The sequence below is a fragment of the Mobula hypostoma genome, chromosome 17 (assembly GCF_963921235.1).
Source record: "Mobula hypostoma chromosome 17, sMobHyp1.1, whole genome shotgun sequence".
NCBI classification, from domain to species: domain Eukaryota; kingdom Metazoa; phylum Chordata; class Chondrichthyes; order Myliobatiformes; family Myliobatidae; genus Mobula; species Mobula hypostoma.
In genome coordinates, this window is record NC_086113.1 from 61296519 (window position 1) to 61319394 (window position 22876).

The following is a 22876-nucleotide window of genomic DNA, read 5'->3' on the forward strand; positions in this document are numbered from 1 at the left end:
TAGCATTGTGGGGCTGAAGGGCCTGTATTGTGCTGTAGGTTTTCTATGTTTCTATTTGTTCTGCATACTCTTTCTGAGATTCAAGTTGAAGAGATCCAAGCGTGACTGCAGGGATCCATGAAAGAAGCTTATCAACACACCAACAGTCTGCAAGGCTGTAATGGAGGCTATTGGGAACACCTCTTGACACTTTGTAGCTGCATCCACAGCCACCAAGAAATTTGTGCTCATGATTCAAGTGACAAAATCCACTTGAATTTTCTGCCAGGGCAATGCAGCCATTCCCAGGGATGGAGAGGCACTGCTCTTGACATCTCAAACAGTGCATGGCAAACTGCTCAATCTGCTGATCTATCCAGACCACCAGGCAAAGCTTTGAGCCAACTCTTTCATTTTGATCACATCTAGATGACCGGCATGTAGCTCCTCCAACACTTTAGCTCTCAGCTTGGATGGTACAACAACTCTCATTCCCCACCTAAGGCGACCCCTATCAAGGGTAAGTTCTTCCAGTTGCAGGTAAAAATGGGGGAACTGGAATCTCTGCTGTTAGATGGCCACGTAGATCTAAGACAGTCTGCTTTCCCTTTGGATCATCTCTGCTGTAATAGGCAGACTTTCTATTTGCAATAGGGAGAATATGTCGAGAGGAGTGTATTCCATAACTTTTTTTTTAGGTATTTCTTTCTCCAAGAGTAAATAGGACAACCCATCAGCATTTCCATGATTTGCTATCTTTTTGAATCCAATCTTGTAATTGTGTCCTCCAAAAAACAGAGACCATCTCTGCATTTGCCCTGCTGCTATTAGTGGAAAACCCCTCTGTGGACTGAAATTGGACACTAGTGGTTGATGATCAGTAATGAAGTAAACTCTCTCCCAATCATGTACTGTTTGAAATGTTTTACACCCCAAACCAGACTCAAGGCCTCTGTCAATCCATGTGTAATTTTTCTCTACAGTAACAAGGGAATGTGATGCAATGGCGTGTTCACTCCCATCACTCACAACATGTGACATGACTGCACCTATAAGGTGAGGGGTCACAGGCAAGCTTCACTGGACAATGCGGATGATAACGTGTAAGACAGTGTCTGACATCACCATTTCCTGTATCTTTTGGAAAGCCACTTCACTCTGCTTTGGCCATTGCTATTTCTACCTGATCTGTTGTAATGAGTTTAAAGGGGTGGAAACCTTTTACAGTATTTGACAAATTTTAAAAAGGACCACAATTATGACATGTCCTTTGGTCTTAGGGCATCCATCACTGCTAGAATTTTCTCAGCCCACTCGTGTAATCCTTGTGCATCAGTGATATGACAACAGTATGTGATGCTTGATTTAAAGAATTGACACTTGTTGCATCATGCCCTGAGCCCATATTCTTCTAATCACCACAGCAGATTTGCAGGTGAAGTGTTGCCTCATCTGGTACGTCTGTTTGGGGCCATGAACGGAGGTGAAGGAGGAGGTGAATGGGCAGGTGTAGCACTTTGGCTACATTCAGGGAGCCTGGGAGGGAGATTAGTGGGGAGGGACAAATGGACAAGGGAATTGTGGAGGGAGCAATCCCTGTGGAAAGCATTAAGTGAGGAGGAGCAAAGATGTGTTCAGCGGTAGGATCCCTTTGGAGATGGCAGAAGTTGAGGAGAATGGTATTTACTTACTTTGCTTTTAATACATCTATATTACTCAACTATTTATTTCTTCCTTATTATAATTGCAAAACATTGCTTTAATGTTAGTTCCCCTCAATCCTTTTTGAAATTTTTACCATCCTTTTTGCCTTCTGTATGCATTTAATTCATACCCTAACAGAGTGTGGGTGTCACTGGCAAATGCCACATTTCTTACCCATCTTTAAGTGTCTTCAAACAAGCAGTAGCCTTCTTTAATGGTCTGAAGTACCAGTGGTAAAACTACTCCTAAGTGATGGTAAGGGACAGCAATATACATTCAAATCAAGGTGATCTGTATAACATGGAAAGCAATTTGCTCGTAATGATGTTCCTATGCAGTTGCTACTTGTCTTTCCTGAACATAGAGTGTGAGCGATACAACGTGGAAACTAGTTCAGCTCATCAAGTCCACACCAACCACCAACAACCCTTTTAGATAAATCCAACAGTAATCCTTTCTCCCACATTCTCATCAACTGCCCCAAGATTACACCACTCACCCACACACAAGGAACAATTTACAAGGGCCAACTACTAACCCACACATCTTTTGAATATGGGAGGAAGCTAGTATACCTAGAGGAAATCCACATGGCCACTTAGTCACATGGGAAACATGCAAACGCCACACAGACCGCACCTGAGGTCAGAAGTGAACCTGGGTCTCTAGCACTGCGAGGCAGTGGCTCTACTAAGTGTACTATTCTAATGTCGAAGAAACCTTGGAGAATTCCTTGTGGGTGTTACAACATGACTAAGTGTGCACTGGATGTGAAACTGACTGAGTCTCGAGCTCAGAGTTACACTCATCCAGATAAATGGAAAGTTCTCCATTATACTGCTAATGTTTGCCAAGGAGGTGATGGAAAGACTTTGAGGAGTCATGAGGGAGGACACCTATTGTAGAATAAACGTGGTTGAACCTGGCCTCAATACTTAGGTGATTGGACAAGTTAAAGTCAAGTTCGTTGGCAACTTCCATTCACAATCCCTTGATAATAATGAGGTGTGATTCAGCAATTGGCAATGATTAGAATCTCTTGTTGGAGATGGTCATTGCCAGGAACTTAAGTGACAAGAAGTATTTTGTTATTCTACAGCCGAAACCTGAATTCTCCCCAGTGTCCTGAACAATATTTATTTTTCAATCAATATTTTTAAAACAGACTAATGTGATTAATTATTATCACAATTCACTCAGGCATGGACCACTTCACTATGGGAAGAGATCTGAATAGTAATAAAAGCTCTAAAAACATCCTTATTCCTAGCAAAATTAAAGAAGGGTAATTGACAAATTAACTGAAATGGCTCAGACTGAAATGCACTTCATAACGCAACAGAACAACATGCACCATCTTTTGAACTGTTCATCTTAAACCCAGTCATAACCTTGAGCAGTTCACATCAGAATAGCCTCAGTTCCAGTGAGGGAAAAACTAAGTAAGTGGAATTAAGAGGGATTTGACTAGTTGAAGAAAAACAGTTGATAAATATAATGCAGAATTTGAAATCGTGCACCACTTTCCAACTGTGTCCTAAATTCCTTAAAAAATGAATATTGCCTCCTTGGCCAAAACTCCAGTATAACACTGAGGAAGTGTTATGCTGTCAGAGGTTCAGTCTTTTATATGAGATGTTAAATGATGTTCCTCCTGCTCTCTTGGGTGGACAAAAAAAGAAACTGTGACATCATTTTGAAGAGCAGATTTAATCCCCAATCTGCATTATGAGAACAAATTCCCCGATTATTATAACATTGCTGTGTGTGAGAGTCTTATTTCCTTGATTACAACATGTCATACTTTGACTGGTGTAAAATAAGTTGATATTCCTGAAAAACACTGTATAAATTCAAAAACGAGGAATTCTGCAAATGCTGGAAATTCAAGCAACACACATCAAAGTTGCTGGTGAATGCAGCAGGCCAGGCAGCATCTCTAGGAAGAGGTACAGTCAACGTTTCAGGCTGAGACCCTTCATCAGGACTAGATAAATTCAGGTCTCTTTTTGCATCTACACTCTTTTTTTATGGATGCAAATATCTATCATCCAGGCAAATCAAATAAAACATAAACAGACCATTCAGCCAAGCTAGTCCATGTCAGTGAGGTTTCTCCCCCCACCATGCCTCATCAACTTAACCAATTGCCACAGTATCTGCATAGCTAAGTCTCACTGCTCCTCTACTCCAGTTATAATGTGAGCGTTGTTTTCCAAAAGTATTTTATACATACTGAACAAACACACCTTCACAGTGTTGTATGTATGTTGAGGGGTAGGGGTGGGGAGTATGATGTGAACAACAGTGGTGGAGGCAGATACAATAGGGTCTTTTAAGACAGTGGTCCCCAACCACCGGGCCACGGACTGGCACTGGGCCGCAAAGCATGTGCAACCAGGCCGCGAGGAAAAGATATGAGTCATCTGCACCTTTCCTCATTCCCTGTCACGTACTGTTGAACTTGAACATAGGGTTGCCAACTGTCCCGTATTTGCCGGGACATCCTGTATATTGGGCTAAATTGGTTTGTCCCATACGGGACCGCCCTTGTCCCGTATTTCCCCCGCTAAGGTAGAGCATTCCTATGAAACCGTTTGTAAGCGGAAATGGCGTAAAGCGAAGAAGCAATTACCATTAATTTATATGGGAAAAATTTTTGAGCGTTCCCAGACCCCAAAAATAACCTACCAAATAACACATAAAACCTAAAATAACACTAACATATAGTAACAGCAGGAATGATATGATAAATACACAGCCTATATAAAGTAGAAATAATATATCTACAGTGTAGTTTCACTTAACAGAATCGGGAAGATTAAACCAAAACCGAATTGAAAAAAAATCGGCACGTACACGCATGCGCACACAGGTGCCCGCGCAAGGCTTCATGGTCATGGTAGTCTTTCTCGGGGTAAACTTAAGTGTCCTGTATTTGCCTGCTGCTTTTGTCCCTTATTTGGGAGTGAGAAAGTTGGCTAACTGTAAAAGACATGTTGAGGTGAGTTTAACCCTACTTGAACACCGCCCCCCCCCCCCGGGTCCGCAAGAATATTGTTAATATTAAACCGGCCCACGGTGCAAAAAAGGTTGGGGACCCCTGTTTTAAGAGACTCCTGGATAGGTACATGGAGCTTAGAAAATAGAAGGCAATGGGTAACCCTAGGTAATTTCTAAAGTAAGTACATGTTCGGCACAGCATTGTGGGCCGAAGGGCCTGTATTGTGCTGTAGGTTCTCTATGTTTCTAACAATATCACAATAAAGAACATAAATTGGCCACTTAAAATCACTAGCTCAAGAAATGATGGAAATTTAAAAGTCATCCAGTTCAAAAGACACGGAGAATTTCTCACTGAACATACCTTTCGTCAATGCTCTTGCTTTTCTTCCACCCTAATGAAAAGACACAGTATTAGTAAAACCACAAATAAATCAATTTCATTACTGTTGTATACAATGTTATGTTACAATAAATATGATACCATTTACATTCGGATTGTAAAGATAAAAATAAAAGAGACTTTGCAAAAGAATTGGTTTTTAATTTAATTACATTTCACATACTGTGTTCGGATTATTACCAAAAGAATTCACAATACCTGGTCCTTGCTAAGCCTTTGGTGATCAGAAAACTATAACTAATCCATTTACAGAATATTGTCAAGGAAACCTTGCATAATTGAGCTGATATTGACAGGTTTCAGGATTATTGCTCATCAGTCGTGTGGATAGACAGAGGCTTTTTCCCAGGGCTGACATGGCTAACACGAGAAAGCACAATTTTAAGATGCTTGGAAGTAGGTACAGAGGAGATGTCAGGGGTAACTTTTTTTTTATGCAGAGAGTGGTGAGTGTGTGGAGTGGGCTACCAGTGACAGTGGTGGAGGCGGATACAATACGGTCTTTTAAGAGACTCTTGGATAGGTACATGGAGCTGAGAAAAATAGACGGCTACGGGTAACCCTAGGTAATTTCTAAAGTAAGTACATGTTCGGCACAGCATTGTAGGCTGAGGACCTGTATTGTGCTGTAGGTTTTCTAGTTCCTATTCTATGTTCTAAACTTATTACCTTCAAACATTAAATTTCCCATTTATTGGCAAATGAATGTACATCAAAGATCTACCTGGGTTTCAAGAAAGTAATTACCTCAAAAACAGAAATGTTTATTAATCAGAATTGAAATGCACTTGTTTAAAGTTAACAAAAGAGCATGAAGCACATTGTGCTGAGCTACAGGCAAATATTTTGATTGACCTAGAAATTTGATGGCACACAATCAAAAACAATTAAAAAATGACAGCAATGTTGAAGCAGATGAAAAGGATAGATGCTGCTTTATAAAACAATCAGTAACAGACTGCATTAGTTAGGTATTATTTACAGGTGTACAAAATTAAAATGCAAATACATAACTTCAGAAGTAAATCAGACAGAAAGTGACACTATTAAGGCAGGTGAGTAGTAGTTGCCACAGATTTTCTTTCATTTTGTTTCCTGTTAATAGTGACTTGCAATAATGCCTGCAACTGGAAAAAACACAGCACAGGAATCCACTTAGGATGCACCAGACTTGGTTGTAATAATTTATACTTTCTACATTACACAGTATAGGAAAATTTGTGTAAGATACCTTCACTTCAATAAATCCCATCTCTCCAAATGTTTCTAAAATAAAGGTAGGAAGGGTGTTTAAGCAAAGGGTATAAACAAAAACAGTATTTTTCACATTACAATAGCATCAACAACAACAAAACAAAATTGGCCCCAACTTTCTATTGAAAACCAGACAACTTAACCTGCTTTCAGAATTTGAGGATGTTCAGAATTCCTTCTAGCAATGCATGAAAACGGAAGTCCCGAAGTTTAGTAAACCAGTCACAAACAAGAGAAAATCTGCAGACGCTGGAAATCCAAGCAACATACACAAAATGCTGGAGGAACTCAGCAGGCTAGGCAGCAACTATGGAAAAAAGTACAGTCAATATTTCGGGCCGAGACATCGACTGTACTTTTTTCCATAGATGCTGCCTGGCCTGCTGAGTTCCTTCAACATTTTGTTTGTGTTCCCAAAGTTTAGCACAGCTAATCACCAAACAACAAAAGCACCATGCTCTAGTATGGACTCCGAAGTGATGGAGCAATACGTTCCATGTTTTTGGTACTTGGGCTGTGAAATGTTGGTACGAGCAGAGGAATAACATATCTTTTAATGGAAAAGAAATGCTGCAAGAGACACATCTAAGTAAGTTACTAAATTACTAGACTAGGTAAGTAGATTAGGTCATAAAGAAAGCATATGGCATGCTTGCCTTCATTAGTGGGGTGTTGAGTATAAGAATAGGGAAGTAATACTACAGCTATACAAAATTTTAGTCAGACTGCACTTAGAGTATTGCATGCAGTTCTGGTCACCCATTATAGGAAGGATATGAATACCGTGGAATGAATGGTTTACCAGGACATTGCCTGTATTATTAGGTATAAGCTATAAGGAAAGGTTGGACAAACTGTGACAAATGTCAAACATCAGAAGTCATGCATTTAAAGGTAGAGAGGGGAGGTTTAAAAGTGATGTGAGGAGCAAGTTTTTGTTTAAGCAGAGAGCAGTAGGTGCCCGGAATAGTAATAGTAGAAGCAGGTAGCTTGGTGGAGTTTAAGAGGCTTTTAGATAAACACATGAATATGAGGGGAATGGAGGGATATAGAGGAAATTGAGGGATGTGGATTATACATGGCAGGACAATTAGTATAAATTGGCACCCAAGATCAGCACAACATCATGGGTGAATGGCCTGTCCAGTGCTATAATCTTCTATGAACAAGGTGATGTACACTTTATGATTTGAGTTCATATAAGAGTATTTAACTGTTTTTGAATCCCACTTCTCCCCCCCCACCCCACACACACACACACACACACACACACACACACACAGGTTTTACGTTGTTGTTTTTTTGTGGGGGGTTTTTTGGATAATTTAGAAATGAACAAAGTATCACAGGTATTTGAAAAAGGATCTGTTTTTTTCCCAGCATATCTGATGAATAAATACGCACAACACGCTGGAGGAACTCAGCAGGTCGGGCAGCATCCGTGGAAACAAACGGTCAACGTTTTGGGCCGAGACCCTCTGTCAGGACTAAAGAGGGAGGGGGCAGAGGCCCTATAAAGAAGGTGGGGGGAGGGTGGGAAGGAGAAGGCTGGTAGGTTCCAGGTGAAAAACCAGTAAGGGGAAAGATAAAGGGGTGGGGGAGGGGAAGCAGGGAGGGGATAGGCAGGAAAGGTGAAGAAGGAATAGAGGAAAGCACAATGGGTAGTAGAAGGAGGCAGAACCATGAGGGAGGTGATAGGCAGCTGGGGGAGGAGGCAGAGTGAAACTGGGATGGGGGAAGGGAGGAGGAGGGAATTACCGAAAGTTGGAGAATTCAATGTTCATGCCAAGGGTCTGGAGACTACCCAGACAGTATATGAGGTGTTGCTCCTCCAACCTAAGTTTGGCCTCATCATGGCAGTAGAGGAGGCCATGCATAGACATATGCGAATGGGAATGGGAAGCAGAGTTGAAGTGGGTGGCAACTAAGAGATCCTGTCTATTGTGGCGGATGGAGCGGAGATGCTCGACAAAGTGGTCCCCCAATCTGTGTCGGGTCTCACCAATGTAGAGGAGGCCGCACTGGGAGAACCGGATGCAATAGATGACCCCAACAGACTCACAAGTGAAGTGTTGCCTCACAAGTGAAGTGTTTATGATGAATAACTTCTTCCTGGGCTTCCAGCCAGGTACAGGTATTGATTTTAACCAATGTTTCAATGACAAACTCTGCCATCTTCATCAGGGATGAAGCTTGGGCATGTCTATTCCAGGGCTTCGAGCCAGGTACAGGTATTTATACCCCTGTTGTCCGTCCCTCCTGATTGGTTAATCCTCATTCACTCAGGTTTCCGCTGTCCCGTCTTGTTTACAATCCAATTCCAGTTCTTACTTAGAACAAGACTTTCCAATGTTGTAAGATACATCTTTTCACCATTAAAGTAAGAAATGCAATCATTCTATGGGCTGAAGGGGAGAGATTACTGGAAATTTTAGGTAGTCCAAAGATAGCAGTAATAGGGTGAGGAGAGATATCTATATTCAATACCTTGGAGATAATATTAAAAATGTCTCTCCAAAAAGTTTCCAAAGTAGGGCAAGACCAAAACATATGAGTTAAAGAGGCTATCTGCCCCGGACATCTATCACAAAAAGGATTAATATGAGAATAAAAGCGCGCTAACTTATCTTTGGACATATGTGCTCTATGAACAACTTTAAATTGAATTAGGGAATGATTAGCACAGATAGAGGAAGTATTGACTAATTGTAAAATCTGCCCCCAGTCATCCACGGAAATGGTAAACCCCAATTCCTGTTCCCAATCTACCCTAATCTTATCAAATGGAGCTTTCCTAAGTTTCATAATAATATTATAAATCATAGCCGATGCACCTTTCTGACATGGATTAAGCTTGATGCTCCAACTACCTTTTTTTGGTTTTCTCAGACGATATTATGCTTGAATCTGGAGAAAATTAGAAGCAATCTTTATGACTCCTCATTTAAATTTGAACAGACTTGGAGATCTTTTATTCAATATTTTCATTTAATGTAATATATACCCTTCTTGTTTTTTTTTACTGTTTTTAATGGAGGTCGGGATTGAGGACGTGATTTTAAGTTTAACTCTGTTTGGTTTCAAGTTAGCCCATTGCTTTGCTTTGCTTTTAGTTAGTTGCACGGTGGGTTTTTTTGGGGTTTTTTTTTCCTTTTCTCTATTGATATATATATAAAATTAGTATACTATTATGTTACCTTGGTATGTTATGTTTAAATTACATTGTTTGTAGTATTTTTTTTGTATTAATATCTTCTGTAATTTTATTATATTCTAACAGTGTATTAGTGTCTATATGGCTTACCTTTTTGTATACTTATTTAATAAAAAGATTTAAAAAGAAAGAAAAGAACAAGACTTTAGTCTTTGTTAAAATTCTTTTCCTCTAGTTTTATTTCAATGGCTTCCTTCACCAGACAGTCCCATAAACCACTGGCACAGCACAGGAGATAATCCTATGACCTTTGCGAATACAATGTTTTGCTACTGTTGCTTTCCCCAGGTAACCCAAATGCATACACCTCCTGTGCTCCTTGATCCAGGTTTCTACCATGTGTCCCATCTGGCCGGTATACGCTGCTCTGCATTTACAGGGAATCCTGTAAACGCCAGCCATCCTGAATCCCAGGACAATTACGCATGACATTCCTACAGAATGGCTGCAAGGTGAAGGAAATCAATCAGGCCCTTAAAAGGGCAGACGGAAAAACCAGAAAACTTAACAACAAGGAGGAATTCATCACTACTACCCAAATTCCCTATATTTCAATGGTTCCTGGAAGGATCACCAGGTACGGAAGAAATACCAGATTAATACCATCCACAAACCCATAAGGAAGCTCAAATCACAGCTTATGTGGGTCAAAGATAACCTGGGACTCAAGACAGCTGGCATTTACAGGATTCCTTGTGAATGCGGAGCAGTGTATATTGGCCAGACAGAACACACAGTGGAAACCCACATCAAGGAGCACAGGAGGTGTATCCATTTAGGTAGTCTGCAACAGCAGAACACTGCATTCACCAAAGGCCACAGGATTTAATTCAATGGCACAAAACTACTGTGCTGTGCCAATGGCTTTTGGGACCACCTGGTAAAGGAAACAGTTTAAATAAAACTATGAGGGGTGATTGATAAGTTCGTGGCCCAAGGTAGAAAGAGTCAATTTTAGAAAACCTAGCACATTTATTTTTCAACATAGTCCCCTCCTACATTTACACACTTAGTCCAGCAGTCGTGGAGCATACGGATCCCTTCTTTGTAGAAGTCGGCGTCTTGGACCTCCAGAAAGTGGTCCACAGCAGGGATAATTGATAAGTTCGCAGCCTAGGGTAGCAGTAGATGAGTTATACAGCTCTCGTTACGTGCATGTGCAGTTCAACTCTGAGTGATTATGTAGAAAGTTTGACGTTAATAGCTCATCTCCTTCTACTTTAGGCCACAAACTTATCAATCACCCCTGCTGTGGACCACTTTCTGGAGGTCCAAGATGCCGACCTCTACAAAGAAGGGACCTGTATGCTCCACGACCACTGGACTAAGTGTGTAAATGTAGGAGGGGACTATGTTGAAAAATAAATGTGCTAGGTTTTCTAAAATTGACTCCTTCTACCTTAGGCCACGAACTTATCAATCACCCCTAGTAGAGAAAAAGAATTTCAACAAAGACAAAGATCTCCCTCTAAGTAAGAACTGTAATTCGATTGTAAACAAGGTGGGGCAGGGGAAACCTGACTGGATGAGGACTAACCAAGAAGAGTTTATTTATCAAAGGTAATCATTATATGTCCAATTATTTAGCCTTGGGACATGTCTGCACTGATGTAGCTTTTCCTAACTTTTCAGTTTGAAGCCTTGTCAAACAGGTTAGTTCTGCCTTCCTTGAGAAAAGAGAGGCCACTGGATCTGATCAAGGTAAGCATGACTTTAGTGAGAAGTAACCAGTGATTCTGGGCAGCAAGCCATTTGCTGGAGGCTTTGAACCATTTTGTTGACATAAAATGTCATGGTGTCAAAGAGAGTAACAGCTGAATCTGGTGTACTGTCCGTCACAAATGCAGTGGTTCCCTTTTGAGCTCTAATTTACTCGCCTTTTTGAACACTCTGTTACTCAGGTCATAACTACAACACCAGAGGATGTCATTTGGTTCATCAGGTCTGTGCCAGCTTCCAAAAGAACAATCTCACCAGTCTCATTCCTCCTGTTACCTCTTTGTAGTCCTGGAATCTATACTTTCTCAGATACTCATCAACTCCCTTTGCATTTGTTTTGACACTTACCTATTGTGAGGGGTAACCTACAGTAACCAATAATCTACCAGTGCACTTTTGGGAGGTAGGACGACACTGGAACAACCCATACCTTCATAGGGAAAACCTGCAAACTCCACACAGGCATTACCCAATGTCAGGATTAAACACTGGTCCCCAGATCAGAAGTAAAGTTTCCAAATGTATAGCTTTAACCCTTTTAAGAATAATATTTCAGTATTAAAAATATTTTCTTGGATACAAAGTCTAAAATATAGTCAGACTAGGTCAAGAAAAACAAATTAATTCTTCCTAGAATTCCAATCTATGGGACAATACAGACTGAAACATAAATTGCAAGTACAGAAATATACCTGACACAAGTGATTCTTGCACCAATACTAGAAATAAAATGATTACAGTTCAACAGAATAGAAACTAAAAATAGAAAGTTCAGTATTATTAGCACTAGCTGAAATAAAAATAATTAAACCTTCAATTCAATTTGTTCTGCTTACAAAATTTCCTTGTGCCTGCCAAATTCTATGCAAACAAAGATCACTTTTGATATAGTCAGAATGTATGATAGAAAAGTAATATTGGTCTGTAGTTTCCCACACATCTATACACAGTCAGGTGCGAAGCAAATACAAAGCGGCACATCAACACGAGGAAATCTGCAGATGCTGGAAATTCAAGCAACACACACAAAATGCTGGTGGACCACAGCAGGCCAGGCAGCATCTATTAGAAGAGGCACAATCGACGTTTCGGACCGAGACCCTTTGTCAGGACTCATATTTTGGGTGTAATTTATTATTTTAACAGAATACATTAACATCATGTTAATTTATTTTTACCCTGTCCCTCTACCTGAGCATATTGCACACACTGTGCAGTGCAATTTCACACCAATTTCCACCCATTTTACATGAAGGTGTGTTCTGATGAGAGCTCCAGAAAATGTGAATGTAATCTCACATCGGATGCAGGAAACTCTAAAAAACAACATTTAAGCAAAGAACACGCAAAATGCTTGAGGAACTCAGCTGGTCAGGCAGCACCTATGGAAGAAAATGAGCGTCTGGCTTCAACTTGGCATTGGAGGAGGCTGTAGACAGATATATCAGTGTGGGAATGGAAAGTATAATTAAAATGGCTTGCCTTATTCCACAGTCTACTGTCTTCTCCTATCAGATTCATTCTTTCTCAGCCTGTCTTTTCCCCAACTCATCAACTCTCACCTTCTCACATTATTCCCTTTTTCCTTATCCCTCTTACCTGGATTCACCAATCACCTACCAGTTCCTGTTCTTCTCTTCCCCCTACTATTTTATTCTTGCTTCTGTCCCCTTCCGTGATGAGACTCCTGGCCCGAATCATTGGCTGTTCATTTTCTTCTGCAGATGCTGCCTTAACCAGAGTTCCTCCAGCATTTTTTGTTAATTCAGATTTCCAGCACCTGCAGTCTCTAATGTTTTAATATTTAAACGAAGTTCTTATGATTACAAAAACTCCGGGAACAACAAGTTATGTTACACGGAATGTATTGATAAATTATCACAGAGCTTAAATACTTAATTTGTGTTTGGTGATGGCTTTTAAACTCAGGCCCGTGAGTTATTGTTATTGAAAGACTCCCTCTATTCCCGACACCTGGTATTGCAACTCAAGGCCGCTGTTACTGACACTTGTTATATAGGCATCCTTCCTTACCTTTCATGAAATACAAAGTCAGAGTCTTTATGTTTTCCGTAACAACCAGCAAAAGGAAGGCCAATGAAAAAAGGGAATATAGCCTCCATGGTGTTAAAGCAAGAAACCTGGGGAAACAAAGAAATTGAAAACTCATCGACCATCAGCTATGTTTATTTGTATTTAAGAGAACATTGCTCAAAAGAGCTTTCGTTTTTCAATATTACATCTCGAGTATATGCATCTCAGGTCACTGTAATGAACAGCACATCCATTAGAAATAGAAAAAAAAACATTGCACAGAATCATTCATAAATGGCTCCCAACCAACATCGGATTATTGACGTTTAGGCAACTCATGGCAGCTTCTCTTTGATGTTCCGAATAACTGAATCAGCAATCTGAACGACGATGCATTATCCAAAGCGTACCATTGTCACTGGAATACACTTAGCCAGAGGGAGGAGGATATTTAAAACCAGTCACATTGCACTTTACCCCATTGCAACAAGAACAGGCTAACAAAGCCCCAGGAAATAGGACAATCTAAACGGAGCGGCCAAAAGTGACAGAGGTCACCCAGGGCCAATCATCGGGCCAATACCCATCAGTAATTCCCGTTATCCGTGGACCCAGCCCCGCCTTACCAGAACAGAGCGTTGCAGCCCAGGAATACCACTGCGCTGTAGCCCGGCCGCCGCCAGCTTAAGGCTGTCTCCAGACAGCTAAAGATCAGACCCCACAGTGAAACCGGCTCCGGCCAGCCCGGCTCTGACAATCCCTCCCTACCGCCCTGAGACAGGCTACTGAAGGCCACGGCAGACGCTTCCTCAGCACCCTGCATCTCCGCACTCGCCATCTTCTGTTTTGCTGCTGTGTTTACTCGCGCCGCCGCCCGCGCCCTGACGTCATCCCACTGTCCTTCTGTTGGTGACGGGGAGGCGTCATTGTCAGGAGGGTGGCAGCACCTCGGCTGCCCATTGGTAGAGGGCGGGGTGCGGTCAGCATGACGTCAGAGGGGGAAGGGGCGTTCTGAGGCGCGTGGCGTCACGCTCAGACAGCTGGGCGATTGTCATTTCGGTCTGATGGTGACTTGCTTCGAGGGAAGGGGTGTAGTCAGATCGGTGATGAGGCAATAGTGAACTGAGTGAGGCAAGATTGATGAAGGAAGCCAAAGTGAGCCGTTGTCAGTGGAAGGATTGGGACCAGAATGGGAAGAGATGAATTAGTGTCAGTGGAAGAAGTGGGTTAAGTATAATGAAGAGGGGAGCAATGGTGAACTGATCCACACACACAATATACTGGAGAAACTTAGTAAGTCAGGCAGCATCTATGGAAGGGAATAAACAGTAAAAGTTATTAGCCAATACCCTTCACCAAGACTGGAAAGGAAGGGAGCAGAGGTCAGAATAAAAAGCAGATAGGTGATAGGTGAGATCAGGTGAGGGGGAAGTTGTGTGGGTAGGAGGTGATAGGTTGGTGGAAGGTGGGAGGGTAATGATATAAGAAGCTGAGAGGGGATAGGTGAGACCAGGTGAGGGGGAAGTTGTGTGTGGTGTGGGGAAATTATATATGAAGATGGGAGGGGATAGGTGAGACCAGGTGAGGGGAAGTTGTGTGAGTGGGAATGACCTGAGATGCTGGGAGAGAAAAGCTCCTATCCATATCCACTCTATCTAGGCCTTTCAGTATTCAGTAGCTTTCAATGATATTCCCCTTCAACCTAAACTCCAGAGAGTACAAGCCCAGAGCAAACAAATACTCCTCGGACACTCACTGTTTCATCTCTGGCAACACACACAAAATGCTGGAAAAAAGTGCAGTCAACGTTTCTGGCTGAGATCCTTCGGCAGGGCCGTAGAAAAAAGATGATGAGTAGAGTTAAAAGGTGAGGGAAGGGAGAGAGAAACACAAGATCAGAGGTGAAATGGAAGGGGAGGGATTAAACAAAAGCTGGGGTGTTGATTGGTGAGAAAGATACAGGGCTGGAGAAGGGGGAGTCCAATAGGAGAGGACAGAAGGCCATGGAAGAAAGAAAAGCAGGAAGACGTACCGGAGGAGGGTGATGGGCAGGCAAGGAGATAAGGTGAGAGAGGGAAAAGAGGATGGGGAATGGTGAAGGGGGGGGCCATTATTGTAAATTTGAGAAATTGTTGTTCATGCCATCAGGTTGGAGCTTACCTAGATGGAATATAAGATGTTGTTCCTCTGTCCTGAGTGTAGCCTCATTGCGACAGTAGAGGAGGCCATGGATTGACTTATGGGAATGGGAAGTGGAATTAAAATGGATGGCTAGGTGCTCGGCAAAGCAGTCTCCCAATCTATGTTTGGTTTCACCGATATACAGGAGGCCACACTGGGACCACCGGACACAGTATATGACCCTAACAGACTCACAGGTGAAGTATTGCCTCACCTGGAAGGACTGTTTGGGGCCCTGAATGGTAGTGAGGGAGGAGGTGTAGGGGCAGGTGTAGCACTTGTTCCACTTGCAAGGAAAAGTGCCAGGAGGGAGATCAATGGGGAAGGGCGAAAGGACAAGGGAGTCACGTAGGGAGGGAAAGACGTACTTAGTGGCGGGATCCTGTTGGGGATGGCAGAAGTTGCAGAGAATTATGTGTTGGATGCAGATGCTGGTGGGGTGATAGGTGAGAATGGCAGATTCCATTCCTGGAATAATTCCAGTAAACTTCCTATGGACCCTCTCCGACACCATCACATCATTGCTTAGATATGGGCTTAATACTCCAATGCCTTATAAAGCCTTAGCATTATATTCATGCTTCTATACTTGTGTCCAATTGAAATGAATGCTAATTTATGAATGAGGGATTAATGGTTAACTGGCAATTCAAGAAGCAACAGTGTGAAGTGATGAAGCAAAGGGAGTATTAGTAAACTGGAGAGAGAGTTGAGATTAATGTCACCATTTGGAGCAATGATGAAGATACCAAGTTGAACTGGGTTGTGAGAAGGAGGGGGTGAGAGTGATAATGAAAGGATTAACAGTGATCTGGCATCTTGTGAAGAAGCAAGGCAAGGGTGCAAAGAAGAATGGTATCATGAAAAGCAACAGGGTGAGATTTATGTCACAATTTAGAGTAATGGTGAAGATGTCAAGTTTTTGTGGATCAACATACATCAAAGTTGCTGGTGAACGCAGCAGGCCAAGCAGCATCTATAGGAAGAGGCGCAGTCGACGTTTCAGGCCGAGACCCTTCGTCAGGACTAACTGAAGGAAGAGTGAGTAAGGGATTTGAAAGCTGGAGGGGGAGGGGGAGATGCAAAATGATAGGAGAAGACAGGAGGGGGAGGGATAGAGCCGAGAGCTGGACAGGTGATAGGCAAAAGGGGATACGAGAGGATCATGGGACAGGAGGCCTAGGGAGAAAGACGGGGGGGGGTGACCCAGAGGATGGGCAAGAGGTATATTCAGAGGGACAGAGGGAGAAAAAGGAGAGTGAGAGAAAGAATGTGTGCATAAAAATGAGTAACAGCTGGGGTACGAGGGGGAGGTGGGGCCTAGCGGAAGTTAGAGAAGTCAATGTTCATGCCATCAGGTTGGAGGCTACCCAGACGGAATATAAGGTGTTGTTCCTCCAACCTGAGTGTGGCTTCATCTTTACAGTAGAGGAGGCCGTGGATAGACATGTCAGAATGGGAATGGGATGTGGAATTAAAATGTGTGGCCACTGGGAGATCCTGCTTTCTCTGGCGGACAGAGCATAGCTGTTCAGCAAAGCGGTCTCCCAGTCTGCGTCGGGTCTCACCAATATATAAAAGGCCACATCGGGAGCACCGGACGCAGTATATCACCCCAGTCGACTCACAGGTGAAGTGATGCCTCACCTGGAAGGACTGTTTGGGGCCCTGAATGGTGGTAAGGGAGGAAGTGTAAGGGCATGTGTAGCACTTGTTCCGCTTACACGGATAAGTGCCAGGAGGGAGATCAGTGGGGAGGGATGGGGGGGACGAATGGACAAGGGAGTTGTGTAGGGAGCGATCCCTGCGGAATGCAGAGAGAGGTGGGGAGGGAAAGATGTGCTTAGTGGTGGGATCCCGTTGGAGGTGGCGGAAGTTACGGAGAATAATATGTTGGACCCGGAGGCTGGTGGGGTGGTAGGTGAGGACCAGGGGAACCCTATTCCTAGTGGGGTGGTGGGAGGATGGAGTGAGAGCAGATGTACGTGAAATGGAGGAGATGCGTTTAAGAGCAGAGTTGATAGTGGAGGAAGGGAAGCCCCTTTCTTTAAAAAATGAAGATATCTCCCTCGTCCTAGAATGAAAAGCCTCATCCTGAGAGCAGATGCGGCGGAGACGGAGGAATTGCGAAAACGCCATCCCCTTCTCGCAATTCCTCCGTCTCCGCCGCATCTGCTCTCAGGATGAGGCTTTTCATTCTAGGACGAGGGAGATGTCTTCATTTTTTAAAGAAAGGGGCTTCCCTTCCTCCACTATCAACTCTGCTCTTAAACGCATCTCCCCCATTTCACGTACATCTGCTCTCACTCCATCCTCCCACCACCCCACTAGGAATAGGGTTCCCCTGGTCCTCACCTACCACCCCACCAGCCTCCGGGTCCAACATATTATTCTCCGTAACTTCCGCCACCTCCAACGGGATCCCACCACTAAGCATATCTTTCCCTCCCCCCTCTCTCTGCATTCCGCAGGGATCGCTCCCTACACAACTCCCTTGTCCATTCGTCCCCCCCATCCCTCCCCACTGATCTCCCTCCTGGCACTTATCCGTGTAAGCGGAACAAGTGCTACACATGCCCTTACACTTCCTCCCTTACCACCATTCAGGGCCCCAAACAGTCCTTCCAGGTGAGGCATCACTTCACCTGTGAGTCGACTGGGGTGATATACTGCGTTCGGTGCTCCCGATGTGGCCTTTTATATATTGGTGAGACCCGACGCAGACTGGGAGACCGCTTTGCTGAACATCTACGCTCTGTCCGCCAGAGAAAGCAGGATCTCCCAGTGGCCACACATTTTAATTCCACATCCCATTCCCATTCTGACATGTCTATCCACGGCCTCCTCTACTGTAAAGATGAAGCCACACTCAGGTTGGAGGAACAACACCTTATATTCCGTCTGGGTAGCCTCCAACCTGATGGCATGAACATTGACTTCTCTAACTTCCGCTAGGCCCCACCTCCCCCTCGTACCCCAGCTGTTACTCATTTTTATGCACACATTCTTTCTCTCACTCTCCTTTTTCTCCCTCTGTCCCTCTGAATATACCTCTTGCCCATCCTCTGGGTCACCCCCCCCCCCCGTCTTTCTCCCTAGGCCTCCTGTCCCATGATCCTCTCGTATCCCCTTTTGCCTATCACCTGTCCAGCTCTCGGCTCTATCCCTCCCCCTCCTGTCTTCTCCTATCATTTTGCATCTCCCCCTCCCCCTCCAGCTTTCAAATCCCTTACTCACTCTTCCTTCAGTTAGTCCTGACGAAGGGTCTCGGCCTGAAACGTCGACTGCGCCTCTTCCTATAGATGCTGTTTGGCCTGCTGCGTTCACCAGCAACTTTGATGTATGTTGCTTGAATTTCCAGCATCTGCAGAATTCCTGTTGTTTAAGTTTTTGTGGATGACAGTTTGATCAAAAATCCTGTGCAATGTGAATATTTAGTTGTCTCTTTAAGACTTGCCTGAGTTTCTATCTCTTCACCAACTTTTTATCTTTGCTAGTGAATTCTGCAGGTAGGTTATGGGTACTGGAGCATTGCATTATTGCCTTAAAGATATTAGAACTGATGAATTTGGGTGATAAATGTACACCGACAACTTTGGTGAGGGTAATGATGTTAGGTTTTGTCTGTGAAGCCATGTCATGACAAACCTCAAAGCCCATCCACTTTGAGGATTGCTAGCAGGTAATGTCTGGCTACTGTAAACTGTATCATGTTCTGTCAACATCAGCCTTTCTCTGCAAGAAACAAAGAAATCTGCTATTATGTTGCATTCAATGGTATTTGACTATGGTAGTTGCCTTGTCAAGGTCAAATACTTCGGATACAACCTATGATATGGCAAAGTGAATTTGGAACCAGCATTAGTATCGGCATATTATCATATATATCAAGATACAGTGAACAACAGTCTTGCATACTGTTTATGGAGATCAAATCATTCCATAATGCGTTGATCTAGAATAGAGGTTCCCAACCCTTTTTTATGCCGTGGACCAACACCAAGCAAGGGGTCTGTGGACCCTAGGTTGGGAACCCCGATCTAGAATAAGCTAAAACAATAACAATGCAGAATACCGTGTAAAAGCTATGAAAAAGTGCTCATAACCAATAATGTACAGTATCATAATGAGGTAGATTTTGAGGCCAAAAGTTCAAATTATTGTGTAAAAGGTCCATTCAAGAGTGATAACAGTGGTTTGGAAGCTGCCCTTGAGACTGGTGGTATGTACTTTCAGACTTTTGCATCTGGGGTCTTTGATTATCCTGGATCCTTTCGTGAGACAGCTAGAAGTACAGACAGAGTCCACAGAGAGAGGACTGGTTCCTGTGATGTGCTGAGCTATGTCCAAACTCCCTGCAGTTTCTTGGAGTCACATGCAGAGCAGTTGCCATATGAAGTCGTTATGTATCCAGTCAGAATGCTTTCTATGGTGCATGGATAAAAATTGGTAAGAGTCAATGGGGACATACCATATCTCTTTAGCTTCCTGAGGAAGTCAAGGCATTGGTGACCTTTCTTGGTCACGACATCAATGTGTTCGGACCAAAGTTCAAAGTATTTATACTTTATACAACCTTGAAATTCGTCTTCTTACAAGCAGCCACAAAACAAAGAAACCCATTGAACAGATTTTTAAAAGAGACCCAATGTGCAGAGAAACAAAAATGAATCATGCCAACAGTAAAAGTAAGCAATTAGCATTCAGAACCGGAGTTCACAAAAGTGAGTCCACAGACACAAAGCCAGGAATCACTGCAGCCGATTCAAGAGCCTGTTATTTGCGGGCCACATCTTCAGATCAGCGCAGTGACAAGTAAATCTCGCAGAGCAGCGAGCTTAACCAGCCCGTCTCTTGCCTCCGGCCCTGACATCCTGACCTTTTCAACCTGGCCTGGCACTTAACTCATCCAAACCTCGAGTTCTTCCTTGCTCTCAGACCTGCACCTTGCTGCTTTGGTATCCTCCTGAGCCTGAGCCCCACTGCCTTGATTAGGCCCATACCTGACCTTTCCAATTTGGACCTGCACTTAATTTGATCAATCTTTGGGTCTTTCCTCACTCTCCAGCCGGGCTCCACCTCGATTCTGCCTTGCCACATTGAATCCTCCCAAGTCCATTCCAATAAAGGTCAAACATTGGCTCATTCCCCACTGTCAGGCTTGGACCCCACTGCCTTGATTCAGCCCACACATGCCACACCGCAACCGTCCAACACCTTCAAGACTTCAGTTCACGCTACAAAAATGTCAGGTCATACAGGCAGTTTAAAAGCTCAGCTCTGAAAGGAAAGTTACAGGCTATTGTTTGCAGTGATCATTTACCTGAAAAAGTGTATTAATGAAGTAATTAGTTATTCTCTTTGGTTTGTTCGGCAACCTGAGCTTCACCAGTGCCACCTTAAACCGGACCGGATAGGCTATTAGTGATATTCACACCTAGGAATTTGAAACTCTCAACCTTCTCAACCTCAACATTGTTGATATGGACAGGAGTATGTGCATCATCCTTCTTTTTGAAGACAATAGCCACCTATTTGTTGACAAAGAAGGAAAGGCTGTTGTCATGACACCATGTCACCAAGCACTCTATCTCCCTCCAGTACTCTGACTCATCTGTATTTGAGATGTGGCCCACTACAGTGATACCATCTTCAACCTTGCAGATGGAGTAGATGCATTTGATTTGTTTGTTGGGAACCCAGTGTAATCAGAGGAAGGAGTACATTACCTCACAATCTACCCACCCACCCTCTTTTCACACCTGTGGCAGAGTCTGTAAGTTCTACTTTGGCCCCCCATCAACAACCTCAGAACTCACAGAACTAGAGTGGAAGCAAGTCACCCTTGATCATAAGGACTGCCTTAAAAGAAACATGAGCCCTACATTTCGTAAAGTAATCAGCTTTAGGAGCAGAATTAGGCCATTTGCGCATCGAGTCTGCTCTGCCATTTCATTATGGCTGATCCAATTTTCCTCCGAGCTCCAATCTCCTACCTTCTCCCCGTATCCCTTCATACCCTGACCAATCTTAAATGTATCAACCTCTGCCTTAAATATGCAAAAAGACTTGGTTTCCACAGCTGCTTGTGTCAAAGAATTCCACAGATTCACACTCGCTGGCTAAAGAAATTCCTCCTTATCTCCGTTCTAAAAGGACGCCCCTCTATTCTGAGGCTGTGTCCTCTGGTTCTAGCTTCTTCCACCATAGGAACCATTCTCTCCACATCCACTCTATCAAGATCTTTCACTATTCGATAGGTTTCAATTAGGTCATTACTCATTTTTCTGATTCTAGTGAATACAGGCCCAGAGTCATCAAACGCTGTTCATATGACAAGCCATTCAATCCTGGAATCATTTTCATGAACCTCCTTTGAACCCTCTCCAGTTTAAGCTCATCCTTTCTAAAATAAGGGGCCCAGGACTGCTCACAATACCTCAAGTGAGGCCTCACCAGTGCCTCATAAAGTCTCAACATAACATCCTTGCTTTTATATTCTAGTACTCTTAAAATGAATGATAAAATTGCATTTGCCTTCCTTACCACAGACCCAACCTGCAAATTAACCTTTAGGAAATCCTGCACAAGGACTCCCAAGTCCCTTTCCACCCCAGTGTTTTGTATTGTCTCTCCATTTAGAAAATAGTCAACACTTTCATTTCTTCAACGAAAGTGCATGACCATACACTTCCTGACACTGTATCCCATCTGCCACTTCTTTGCCCATTCTCCTAATCTGTCTAAGTGCTTCTGTAGCCTCCCTACTACGTTAAAACTACCTGTTCTTCCAATTATCTTCATGTTCTCTGCAAAATGAATCCCACCATCTTAATCATTGACATACAACGTAAAAAGATTTGGTTCCAACACAGACCCTTCTGGAACATCACCAGTCACAAGCAGCCAACCAGATAAGGCTCGCTTTATTCCCTGTCTTTACCTCCTGCCAGTCAGCCACTGCTTTATCCATGATTTATCCATCCTTGGAATACCACAGGCTCATAGCTCGTTAAACAATCTCATGTATGGCACCCTGTCAAAGGCCTTCTGAAGATCCAAGTGCACAACTTCCACTGATTCTCCTTTGTCTATCCTGCTTGTTATTTCTTCAAAGAATTCCAACAGATTTGTCAAGCAAGATTTTTCCTCTTTGAACATAGAACATAGCACATTACAGGCCCTTCGGCCCACAATGTTGTGCCGACCCTGAAACCCTGCCTCCAGTATAACCCCCCACCTTAAATTCCTCCATATACCTGTCTAGTAGTCTGTTAAATTTCAGGAGCGTATCTGCCTCCACCACTGACTCAGGCAGTGCATTCCACACACCAACCACTCCCTGAGTAAAAAACCTCCCTCTAATATCCCCCTTGAACTTCCCA

General features: G+C 43.3%; 1 protein-coding gene across 2 annotated transcripts in view; it reads right to left on the reverse strand.

Moving 5' to 3' along the window:
• retreg1 (reticulophagy regulator 1) overlaps positions 1–14198 on the reverse strand; it is a 106801-nt gene extending 92603 nt beyond the window's left edge. For both annotated transcript variants that reach the window (XM_063069986.1, XM_063069985.1), the window contains exons 1-3: positions 13937–14198; positions 13311–13417; positions 5051–5081 (exon numbers count right to left, since the gene is read on the reverse strand). In XM_063069986.1, coding sequence (XP_062926056.1) covers positions 5051–5081; positions 13311–13417; positions 13937–14148 — 350 coding nt within the window. In that variant the 5' untranslated portion in view covers positions 14149–14198. The remainder of the gene's footprint in view (positions 1–5050; positions 5082–13310; positions 13418–13936) is intronic.
• Positions 14199–22876: the final 8678 nt, after the last annotated feature.